We start from the raw sequence: 12,462 nt of genomic DNA on the forward strand, positions 1-12,462 counted from the left end.
CACGTACCTCTTCTGTATTAAAATATAGCTCCACTCCACATATATCGTGCTTGGGAAGGGTGGGAGGGAGGAGGGAATAGGACTATGAGTTTATTACAGAAAAGGAAAGAAACCAAATGACTTTTTTCTTGAACTCCAGATGATCTTTACTTATCTAAGAAAGCTGCAATAAAACCAGAAATTCACAGAGGATTTCATCTGTGTCTGAGGCCTTTTATTTTAAAATTGGTTGAATCCTACTTCCATTGCTATCAAGATTAGTTTTGTTCCTGTCTTCAGAGAAGTAGCATAGGATCAACAAAGTAGAAATCAATACAAAGAGAAACAAAATCTAGCTAATATATAGACAAAATATTAGCAGTTCTCATACAAGAATTCATTTGGAGCATGATAAATCAAGCAACTAACTTCATGCCTCAGAGATCTAGTTATTTCATGGGCAAGTGAGCTCTAAGTGAATATAGGATGAACACATGACTTCAGCCCAGCAGGCATATGTTACTGCTAGTCCAAGAACTGATTATGGCAGATTTTAAAGGAGCCAAAGCTGCAAAGCTGTATGTAAAGATCCTTAAAATCCCCTAGACTTAGTTCTTTCTTAAAACTGCTTTCCAAGGTTTTGGAAACATACCATGTATTAAAAAACTAATTTGCTACTACAGGAATAATTGCATGTTTAGTTTTCTCTCTGCATGCTATCAGATGGTTCCATCTTTGCATTCCTTTCTCATCTAAGTTCATTATTCCTTAATAGTTTAAATTTAAATTTAAATAAATCCCTGAATTTGAAAGACAGTAGAGCTTCCATTTAGTGGGCCTGTCTTTAAGAGAAAAAGCAATGATTTAGTGGGGATTGATAAAAAATATGATATAGTACACACAGAATCATACAGAATCACAGAATGGTTGAGGTTGGAAGGGACCTCTGGAGATCATCTAGTCCAACCCCCCTGCTCAAGCAGGGTCACCTAGAGCACGTTGCACAGGATCGCATCCAGGCGGCTTTTGAAAATCTCCAGAGAAGGAGACTCCACAACCTCTCTGGGCAACCTGTTCCAGTGCTCTGTCACCCTCACAGTGAAGAAGTCTTTCTTCATGTTCAGATGGAACTGTCTGTGTTTCAGTTTGTGCCCGTTGCCTCTTGTCCTGTCACTGGGCACCACTGAAAAGAGTCTGGCTCCATCCTCTCGACACCCTCCCTTCAGATACTTGTACACGTTGATAAGATCTCCTCTCAGCCTTCTCTTCTCCAGGCTAAACAGGCCCAGCTCTCTCAGCCTTTCCTCCTAAGAGAGATGCTCCAGTCCCCTAATCATCTTTGTAGCCCTTCGCTGGACTTGCTCCAGTAGTGCCACATCCCTCTTGTACTGGGGAGCCCAGAACTGGACGCAGTACTCCAGATGGGGCCTCACCAGGGCTGAGGAGAGGGGGAGAATCACCTCCCTCGACCTGCTGGCAACACTCTTCCTGATGCACCCCAGGATACCACTGGCCTTCTTGGCCACAAGGGCACATTGCTGCCTCATGCTTAACTTGGTGTCCACCAGCACTCCCAGGTCCTTCTCCGCAGAGCTGCTTTCCAGCAGGTCAGCCCCCAACCTGTCCTGGTGCAGGGGGTTATTCCTCCCCAGGTGCAGGACCCTGCACTTGCCTCTGTTGAACTTCATGAGGTTCCTCTCTGCCCACCTCTCCAGCCTGTCCAGGTCTCTCTGAATGGCAGCACAGCCCTCTGGTGTATCCGCCACTCCTCCCAGTTTTGTATCGTCGGCAAACTTGCTGAGGGTGCACTCTGTGCCTTCATCCAGGTCATTGATGAAGAAGTTGAACAAGACTGGACCCAGGACTGTCCCCTGGGGGACACCGCTAGCTACAGGCCTCCAACTAGACTCTGCGCCGCTGATCACAACCCTCTGAGCTCTGCCATTCAGCCAGTTCTCAATCCACCTCACTGTCCGCTCATCTAGCCCACACTTCAAATAGACAAATAGGCAAACGTACTTAAGCCCTGAAAGCCCAAAAACTGCAAGTTTAAATACTTGATTAGATTCCAGGAAAGTCTTAACATAGAGAAGGGACATAACAAGAAGTTATACTGTAACCCTGACACTGTAACATAAATGTACTTTGGATGACAGAGAAAATCTCTATTAAGGGATAGGTATTTTCAGAAGGATCATTATTTCTATTCAGAATGCAAGATGTGTACCCCCTTCAATCCTTTTCTATTTTGAAAGGTCTTTGGATAGTAAATCAGAAATTCCAAAAGCTCTTCTGTCAATTTTCACTCCAGCTACATAGTGGAATCAGATAAAAGGAAGAAGCATATATATTTGTACAACTGTGTTAGCAGCAATAAGCAAAAAAAATTCCTGATACCTGTCACTGTTAGACTGGCATCACCACTCCATGACTGCTGTTTCATCATGTGAATAGTTCTAAGATCACACAAAAATGTCAACAAAAATCCAGTTCCATTTTTGCTGGAAATTTAAATGAGACAAAACTTTCATCAATTTTGCTTTGCTTCTATAACTTCCTGATGTTTTCATTTTGCAAAATTATCAAGAGATTTCCCCCTCCCCCTCCAAAGATCTTTAGTTTGAAGGAAGACTCAAGACATTCCTAGGTGAAAAAGAGCAAACTAGTTGTTCTTAGGACATTTGTGGCCCTCTGATAAGCATTTACTATAAGCATTTCTATCCACACTTGTATATAAGCAGCAGCATGCAAGTACTGTTTGGGATATGTGTTTTTTACCCTCTCTACATCGTGTGTCCAAACATGCAATCTAAACCAGCTATTCATTCATTCCTAGATGTTTTCTCTTAGACCCTAAACCAATTCACACGATAAACATACACTGATCTTTAGATAACCTATATTTTAAACTTCTGCCTAAAAAACTCACTTACTTAATAGTTCATTTTTCTAATCTTTTCAAAGGACAATCAGACACTGTGTCTTTGTAATTACAGCTGAGTTCTGTCTAAAATAGAACTATCCAGATAGTCGCTTATACAGGCAAAAACTGAGAGGGCAGTTAAGAAGGAGAAATGTCATCAAAACCTCCCGCAGGCAAGAGAGGAAAGAGTCCTTTCTTCATAAAAGCCAGAAAGTATATGGAGAGTTAGGCAGTAAACCTGCTAATGGTTCTAGAAATTTCCTAACAATGTCTCTTTGATGCATACTCTATTCTTTCCATCAAAAAAATGTAAGGACTGCCAATAGTGCCAACACCAGAATAATTTTCAAAAGGTAGCTGGGGTGCGGATGGACTAAAACTACGTACACTAATGCCAGTCTGGCCTCTGGCAACACTATATAAACATTGGAAGGAAAAAAAAATTAGAAAATAAAAGCCTGAGGTAGAGTCTTTAAAAAAATATCTTATTAGTACTTCAAAAATCATTCAAAAAGAAGCCTTAGGCAAACCAAATGTCTTTTATCTAGGAATAAAGGAAGACTTTTCACAGAAACTATTTACATATTTTAAGAGTATTTCCTGTCTCAACGTAAGAAAATCTAATCCAAAGAACACCAGATTAAGTGATTGCTGTTTCTGCTTATGCTCTAAAGAGTAAAGAGAATATTTTCACAGATCTGTAACATTTCTGTAAAAAACTTTACACCTCATAAATAAATTGCTAGAACTACTTGCAAAACCAAGTGCATGTTGTCTAATAAGTTTGCATTTATAAAGTGCAATTTATTGTAGACATAGTTCAAATAGACTCAGTGAAAATTTTATCTTATGAGTACTATCAATACCAAAAATAATTTTTAGGCATTTCTTGGTAGAACATTTTACAAATATATTTGCCCAGGTTGCTCTGTTTCCTTCCATTCTGCTCTCTTTGGGATACTTGAGCAAGGTAAAGGAAATGGAAAGTTAACATAAGATAGTGGAAGATATGGAAAATATTCCTCCCTTCATATGACCATAAGGCCAAATCCATCATTGCAACAGTTTTAAGAAGTTGTATAACACTTTCACTCAACAAAATTTTAGAATGTAATAATTAATTTTCTGATGAGAAAATTTACCCAAAAGCTTTGCCTCATCATAATATAGAAGCATGTTCATGTAGTTCAGGATTTTCAAGATTCAAAGATTACTTGCATATTTTTGAAAAGTTGACTATTGGAGGTACCAAATGCTTATAACTTGTCTCTATCATGAATAAAGAAATAGGCTGAAATCACATATTTGGATACTTTAGATTCTCATTTTAAGAGTCCATTTTGCCAGATCTGAACTCCTGGGAAGAATCTGCTTTTCAGAAGATGGGAACTCTGCACTTCCTAAGTGCTTTCTAGGTACCTTAAACTGGTCACTCAAAAATTACAAGTCACTTGAAAAATACAGATCAGGACCTGTTTGTGGAAGAGCATATCTCCAAAAATATAAATAGAGCTTCAGAGAAAATAATGTTGTAGCTATGGCTCTAGTGATTTTAATGTAAGAAATTTTAACACAAAAACAGTGTAACCATGCTGCTTTTTAGTGCTTTGATTTTAACTCTGAATATCATTTACATGATTTCGCATTTTAAATTCCAGATGACCCGAGAATCTGCATGACCTGCATTCAGAACTACTACATGTAAGTATAGTTCTTCATGCCAGTACATTTTTCCAAAGAGAAAGTGCATGCTTTCCTATATAAATCAATATTGTGTTGTCCCATTTCTTTTAACTATTGCTTACCTGAGAACAGTGGCTTTGGAAAAAGACTTGGGAAATGCTAAATAACTAGCCAATCGTACACCATCAAGGTCTTTTAAAGCTAATGGACTAATGTGATCTTTTTATGTATGAGGAGAGGAACACTGAACAGAAAGTGTATGAAGGTTAAATACTGCCTCTAGATTTGGAACTGATATGCTTTTAGTAGATTGTGTGCAGTTCTGGTATAGGCATTTTTGAAGGCACTCTGAAATATTTGAGGAGATTAAGCAAAGAATCAAAAATAATAGATCAATGGAAAGTTTAACTTAGACTGAGGGAAAGGAAGTACTCTGAGTTTTCCAAAAAGACAATTAAGAAATCTATATAACAATTACCAAGACAAAATAAAATTTTGACAAAAAAAGGCTGTTCTGTCTAGCTATAAACAATGGCATTTTCTTATATGTATGCAACTGATCAGCTCTTTACAACCACAGTGTAGTAATTTCTAACTAATTATGTATTTTTGTGCCTAAACTTAAAAAAACAAATTTAGTTATACTTAAAAACCCAGATATTAGCGAGCATGTCTTGTTAATGCTTAGCAGTTGAATTGCTAGCATATCCACAAATACACTTTCAATCCTTCATTAAAGGAATAATTTCTTTTTATTAGGACAAGAATAGAGCCTTATCATCACCATACCTAGAAATATACAGAAAATAAACTTGATGACCTCAAAACAAACCCACCAATGGTGTTCTCCTTCATCTTGTAGGTATAAGGACCACTGCTATATATACTGCCCAGAAAATACCTACAGAGATGAAATTTCCATGAAGTGTATAGAGTGCCCAAGCAACTGCAATGGCTGTGACAAGGATGAGTGTGGCTCGTGTAAGGAAGGCTTTTATCTTCTGGGTAAGCAAAGAACCAGGTACAGTATATACACAAAAGGTTTTGAAACTTTCTTCCTTAGAGAAGTTTGGACTCAACTTCTGAAATTTCTAAATCCCTCCTATAGCGGTCAGTGGATGATGAGGGCATTTAGCCCTTTGCAGACTCAGGTCCTACACATTAACGTACAGAGCCATTTGGTTCAAAACTCCAAATATTTGACTACAAATTCCAACTGTTATTTCCTGGTTTTGTTTTTAATGCATTTCCTCTCTCTTTGAGCACATACAGAAAAAGATTCCATTTGATTCGGACTGTGGGAAAGGAGATTGCTTTAATTCCCTGAAAAACATGGAAACTTTTCAAGTCTAGCAAGTCTAGCTTCACCTTAACTTTCAGGTCCGCACAATGTAATGAGACTTGAACATACTGTGTAAAGTTCAGTTAAAACCACTAAATTTTACATCAGATTCAAACAAGACTAAGAATCTCTTAGCTTTATTATGAAGCTATAAATCAGGCAGGTCTGGTTCAGACATACTGCCAAATCTGAACCACAGGAAATCCCAAGGTTTTGATATTCTTATGCACTGCCTACTGCATGCGCCAATAGCAGAGTACAAAGCATCACGCTCACGGAAAGCTCTGTGGTGATAGCCTGAGGCGATCTGGTGGTCTTTTTTTTTTTTTTAATTCAAACTGGATGAAGCAAAAAAAAGCTATCAGTGTAATAACTTACAGGATCTTTGCTGCAGTATGCAAATCCTTAAATCAAATTAGGTTTACCTGCATTTAGCTTTACATTCACCGGAAACTAGAGATTCATCCCGCCCTCAGAATGGGTGTATATGTCTAAAAATCTTTGGGATTTCTGGACTTAGATTTTATATTGAGCCAGTATAAAAATTGGGACTTAACCATGAAATTATGACCCAAACTTGGACTTTTGAAAGGCTTGTATGTGCCAGGGTTTAGCATATGAATGAAGACCCAGCTGGATAAAAATTTAAGTGCAGATTGGTTTGAAGGGTTTATGAACTTTATCTCAGCAGCTGAGCTGAATTCAGGATTCACAATAAAAGTCTAGAGTGCAGACAGCTACAAAAAGTTTCACAAGTTCTACTATATTATTTGTTTTTCTTAAGCTATTTCTTGTTGGAGACAGAGAGATGCAATACCTCTTTCCAATCTAAAGTACTGGGAGCCATGCCAAATTCATAAAGGTACTTTTTTGAAAGATAAAATCAAACAAATACAGCTCACAGGTTGTACTGCTTCTCAGCCTCAGAATTCCTAGTTGTCTGCTTTTTAATATCCTACCTGCTTTTATGTGAACCATGTGGCTGGAACTACAGAAAAAAAAATTCAAGATACATCTTTAGGTTTCCAATAAATTTCCATCAGAGATTAAATTGATTTTGTAGTTATACAGCAGTTAGTACTAGTCAGTAATCCTAGAGTTAATACTATTCTTCCTCATTGCATTGAGCCTGATGGGGTTTAATAGCATTTTATCCACCTCGTTGTCCTGATGGACATAGGACAGTTGATACCATGATTTCAGGCTCCATCCCTGTTGCAGGTGGCATATGTGTGAATGAGTGTGGAGCTGGTTTCTTCAGGGATGACATCTCCAGAGAATGTGAAGCGTGCCACAGGAGCTGTGCAACGTGTGTTGGGTACAGCTATGAGAACTGCACCGCATGCAAAAATAACTTCCAGTTATCTCATGGTCAGTGCCTGAATCCAAGAAATGTTCCACCCAGTGGGAAGTTCTGGAGTGGTAAGTTGCTACAGATCCCTTGATCTTTTTTTATTTCACTGAAGACAGTTAAAAAGTTTAGAAAGAGGATATCAAGATCGTGCAATTTTGGTGAAAATATCCATTCATCTAACTAGACTAAATTATTTTTTAAAAAATACTGACCAAAAACATTAGTTTGATCACAAAGTGAAAGTTACCTCTCTGTAAATAGCATAAAATTTTAATTCAGCTTAAAAAACACTTTATAGGCTCTTTTATATCAACGTTTTGGCTGTTGATTCCCTACACATAGATGAATATGAGTTGGAGGAAACTAAAAAGAATCAAATAAATGTGTGTGTGTGTGGAGAATATTTAAAAGCAACCTCTCTTCTTTTCCCTTCTCCCCCCACACAGATATGCACCTATTGTCTAAGGGACCAAACACAGGATGTAGAACTAAATTCTTGAATTCTTGTCCTACTTTTGCCATTTCCACAACTAGTGAGCTTGGCAAATTTGTCAGTTCTTTCTTGCTTCCTTCATCTGTATTGTGGAGAAAACAATTCTTTTCTATTCCAAAAGAATGACAGAGAAGAAAATTTGGAATGCAAATGCTCTTGAAAGTTAAAGCTGCTGAGAAGAATGATTTGTATTATTTTAATTATTTTCCTTCATGAAGCATATGACAATGCATCACAGTACTGTCATTGACTGTTAAAAAAGTATTAAATGAATGGTGCATTGTAGAATACTAGTTGTTTGCATTATGTTAGTTATGTAAAGTACAACTGAATGGGTTATGTTACCACATCAGGCAGTGCTAATGATGAATTTATTGCCCAACCCACAAATTAAAACTCATTTGCTATGATTATTCTTTCTAAGTGAAGCTTGTTGCTGTGAAGAAATCCTGTGCGGTCTGTGCAACACCTCAATAGTTAGGCTTGTAAGCGGCATTTCAAATGGTATGTACACTCGTAGCCTCCAAAGGGTAAAATTTTATCTAGTGTTTCAGTTGTATCTTGGCTGATCACTATAAACAGAGGGGAAAGTCACTGTCATATAATCCTCCCATTCTCTTCAGCATTTGTAATGCATTAGTTGGAATAACACATCCAGTTTTGGGCACAGTGTTTAAAGAAGGAAGTGGCCCAACTGGAGAGAGCAAACAGAGAGGATTACCAGAAGTCTAGGGAAAAAAATATTTACAAGGAAAGACTGAGAGGATTGAGGGGTCTTGGACTAAATGAGAAAGCTAAGAGGAACATGATCACAAAGAAGAATGGAACAGATCAGGTCTCTACGTGCGGTAAACAGGACAAGAAATAATAGGCTTAAAATGCAGAAAAGGAGATTTAGGTTTCGCATTGAAAAAAAAAAGAGGACTTTCTAATGGAAGAATGGAGCAATCATATAGACTGTTTGAGGGGGTTGGGAATTTCCATCTGTAGGGGTCTTTAAGAACACACTAAAAACAGCATTCAGGAATGTTTACAGAGTGGAGTGGTAGACTAGATTACTTACTGTCCCTTCCAGCTTTATATTACTATGAAATACATATTTTCCTCTGATATGCATGTGTTTATTTGGCTCAGACACATCAAAGAGTGGCTATTCTTCGATCTGTATGACCTCGCATTAAAATTTAAAAAATGCTAACAAATATTTTCAGAAAAAAATGTTGACCATTTTTAGTTATTGTTTATCTATGGAGAAATGTTATACCAAAAAGATGGGCATTTCTTTACTTCAAAAAAGGTCAGAGAGACATAAAAAGGCGAGATACTAATAGAAAAGCAGCCTCCTCCGAGCATTTCATTGTGTCTTATCCAGATGTGTAAATATTTTTTACATTTGAGACACTCTCAACCAGTGTCACAGAAAGAACTCATCTATATTTTGGTCTCCCCAGTCTCACAATTCAATCTATTTTTGACATCACCAAATGAGGTAATTCATTTTCTTTTGGTCAGGCAGCTGATGCAGGCCTGTACACTTCAGCATTACTGCGCTGTGAACTCTCTTTCTCTCTCTGACTTCTGTTTTGCTTTCCTTCAGGTAGATAAAATACAGCTCACTTGAGGGCATTTCAAACTGTAAAATACATCTCTCTCTGAGCTGTACTGGCTCGAGCAGTAGCAGCTGCCCCAAAGTCACACAATCCTTACTCTAGCTACCCCAATCGGGGAGCTCAGGTAATCTCACTGAAAGCTGCTCAGCTTCTCTTGGGTAGACTTGCTGTGGTTCCCACCACACGGCAGCAGATTTGGCAGGTAACTGCTGAGAAAGTGATGTTGGTGCTGGTGATATCTTGGGCCTTTTCTCACTAGGGTAGACTTCCAAATAGTAGTGCCCATCCAATCAATATGTTAATGAGGACGTCACCAGCTTTACCAAAGGTGCTCCTTGAATAACTGCATTCATCAACAGTATATGCAGGTTCTTCTTCAGATGCTGTAGGATCATCTGGCTCTCATAACATTAATTTTCACTCGCCAATTATTACAAAATCTAACTGGTTGGTATTTTGGGCTAAAATATCACTCTTTCACTCACTTCACCTGTTGATGTGTTCAGGAGTCAGATATCAGCTGAGTTCAGATTCCCAGCTGCACCATCCTGTTTTCATTTTGTTTTGTTTTTGATTCTGGTTCCATGCTGAAGATCCCTCACATAAATGAAAGATTTAGGAAAGACAGAAACACATTTCTTTATCTCTGATAATGACTTGAAATACCTGGATGATTAAAATACATATATATGTGTGCATGTGTGTGCGTGTGTGTGTGTGTGTGTGTGTATGTTAGGAAACAGAGTTTCAGAATCTGTTATAGTGACCTTCAGCACTGACAAAAGCTTTCTGAAAACCACTAAAATTTAGGACAGGCAGCCGCTATCATTCACTGCTTTGTTCAGTTACACAGTACGACAAGTGCAAGAGTGGATGAGATGAAATCTGCCTCTGCTCCTTGAAACCTACTGCCAGGGAGGTTCTGACCGGCATAACTGTACAGAAAAAAACTCCCTGGGCCTGGAGCAATGATCTTCTTCAAAGCTTCTTAAACATTTCTATAAGGAATCTTCTTTTCCATTGTTTATTTAAAAGGGGATCATGGGGACAAAGAAAATACTCCTTCTCTCATATAAGGCTGCAAAGTCATGGCAGTTTTCCAAGTTTATCACTGCTTCCTCTGGACAAATCTCTAGATATTTTATATCAGTTTACTGTCCCCAGGGTGATTTCTTCTTACTAAAATATAGATATCCATCTCATCTGTTGTCAACTTTTTTTTCAAATGGAAGCCTGTTTTGTGCAGCATGGGCACGTTCCATGAAGCTTGCTGTTCATCCTTCAAGGGATATTAAAATATATCCAGGTTTATTCACCAGTCCAGTGTGGTCAAGACTGTGGCTGTGATTTGATTTTTGGCTCTCATCCTCTGTGCCTGTTTATCAATATATGCTCTTTGCACTGGGTACTCAGTGTGTTCTCAACGCATCTACACTGGTGTACTACCATGGCAGAGCTGCCTCCCACCTTCAGTGGCCTGATGAGCTATTTTAATTAAAGAATACAGGCCAAATAATTAGTAGTCCTCACACTTTGGGGGATTGGGCTGGGTGTGGGGGGCTGAGGATAAAATAAACAACCTTGTTCTTATCATGGAAACAAAGATGAGATCGCACCAAGCTCATCCTCAGCATGTTCCCTGCCTCTGACAGGAAGACAATGCAGCTAGGAAGAGAGCGAAAATTTCCAAATCCAGTAGTTTACTTTAGCTTTTACTACATTAAACTTATATCTACCCTCTTTCTTTAAAAACTCTGCTAACAAAGAGTTGGACCCTGAACTGTATTTACAAACAATGAAGCCATTTCTCCTCTGCTCTTCTGATCATATGGATTCAGTGGATTTCATTACGGTTTTAGTGAATGAGTTGACCAGTCATGTGGGAAACAGTTTAGGGAAACAGAGGAGGTTGTTTTTATTTGGTTCCCAGGCTAACATAAATTAAAGGGCAGCAGAGTAGAACCTGCCACAGATAAACCAATGTAGAGTTTGCATTTCTTTACAGTGAAGCATCTAGGCGAGGACTAAAACCTCTTTGAGTGTGGAATACACTTTTTTCCTCATGTTTAAGCTTTCCTTCTGTTTCTTGCATAAGAATAAATGATTGACCAGTCTTATGAATTTTCATGAGCACATACTCCAACAGTCAGAACATTCTATATAAAAACAACTTTCTAAAATGATATTTATTTGGGGGGAATACTCTGCTGGGCAAACAATTCAGTTCATATTGGGAATCATTAATAAGTCATATCAAGGTCTGAAATAATGAAACAGATCTTGTCTGGTATCCAGGCTTTTAAAAAGACAGGGCAAGCCAAGAAAGCAAAAAAAGATTGAGCTGTGTTTGTAGCGCAAAACATCTGTATTTTATCTCATGTACCAGATGATGAAATGACTTTGGAAGCCAGGAGACACACTAGTGTAAGCTTGATTCACCAAGCGAATACACACACCCTTTCAATCGGATTAGATTTTTGCAGGTTATGGTCAGGTCTTCATTTTGCCTGTTCACTGTAAATACCACACCCAAAAAACATATTCATTCCTCAGTTACACAGTTTAGTCTACCGCACTCTTTTGAAAAGTACAAGAGGAAAAAAAAAACGGTTATGGAAAGAGATCTGTTTCTGTCGCAAAACCAAAATGTTCTTCTTTACATGCAGATAGTATATGCTGTAGTAAATTATGCAGCAAAATAGCAACTGGTTCTGTTTACTATTACATACCACCCCCAATAATGAGAGTTACATCCCACAAGCAGCCATTGACCAACTGCATCCATCTTACATATTTTCCTTTTCCTAAATACCAGAGTAAAACACAAATAATAAAAATGCAGTGTGCTAGAAGAGTTCTGGTTGACAGAAAAACAATAATTCATGCTTTAAAAGGATTATTAGGGTTCTCTGACCTTAATGCAGCTATACAGATAAACACGTAAAGATCTGAAAATAGGGAAAGAAGAAAAAAAGAGAATAGGGTGGGCAGAAGACAGCAGAAAAATCAGTAGGAGGAGAGGAGGGAGTCATAATCTTCCAGATGAGAAAACGTTATGACATTTAGAGAGGCAAATTA

The 12,462-nt window shown here is 38.1% G+C and overlaps 1 protein-coding gene across 1 annotated transcript in view; it reads left to right on the top strand.

The window, feature by feature from the left end:
- PCSK5 (proprotein convertase subtilisin/kexin type 5) overlaps positions 1 to 12,462 on the top strand; it is a 400,552-nt gene that overhangs the window by 363,259 nt on the left and 24,831 nt on the right. The window contains exons 25-27 of the mRNA XM_026064358.1: positions 4,561 to 4,603; positions 5,448 to 5,590; positions 7,149 to 7,349. Of these exons, the coding sequence (XP_025920143.1) occupies positions 4,561 to 4,603; positions 5,448 to 5,590; positions 7,149 to 7,349 (387 nt within the window). The remainder of the gene's footprint in view (positions 1 to 4,560; positions 4,604 to 5,447; positions 5,591 to 7,148; positions 7,350 to 12,462) is intronic.

The sequence above is a fragment of the Apteryx rowi genome, unplaced genomic scaffold, assembly GCF_003343035.1.
Source record: "Apteryx rowi isolate R43461 unplaced genomic scaffold, aptRow1 scaffold_214, whole genome shotgun sequence".
Classification (NCBI taxonomy): domain Eukaryota; kingdom Metazoa; phylum Chordata; class Aves; order Apterygiformes; family Apterygidae; genus Apteryx; species Apteryx rowi.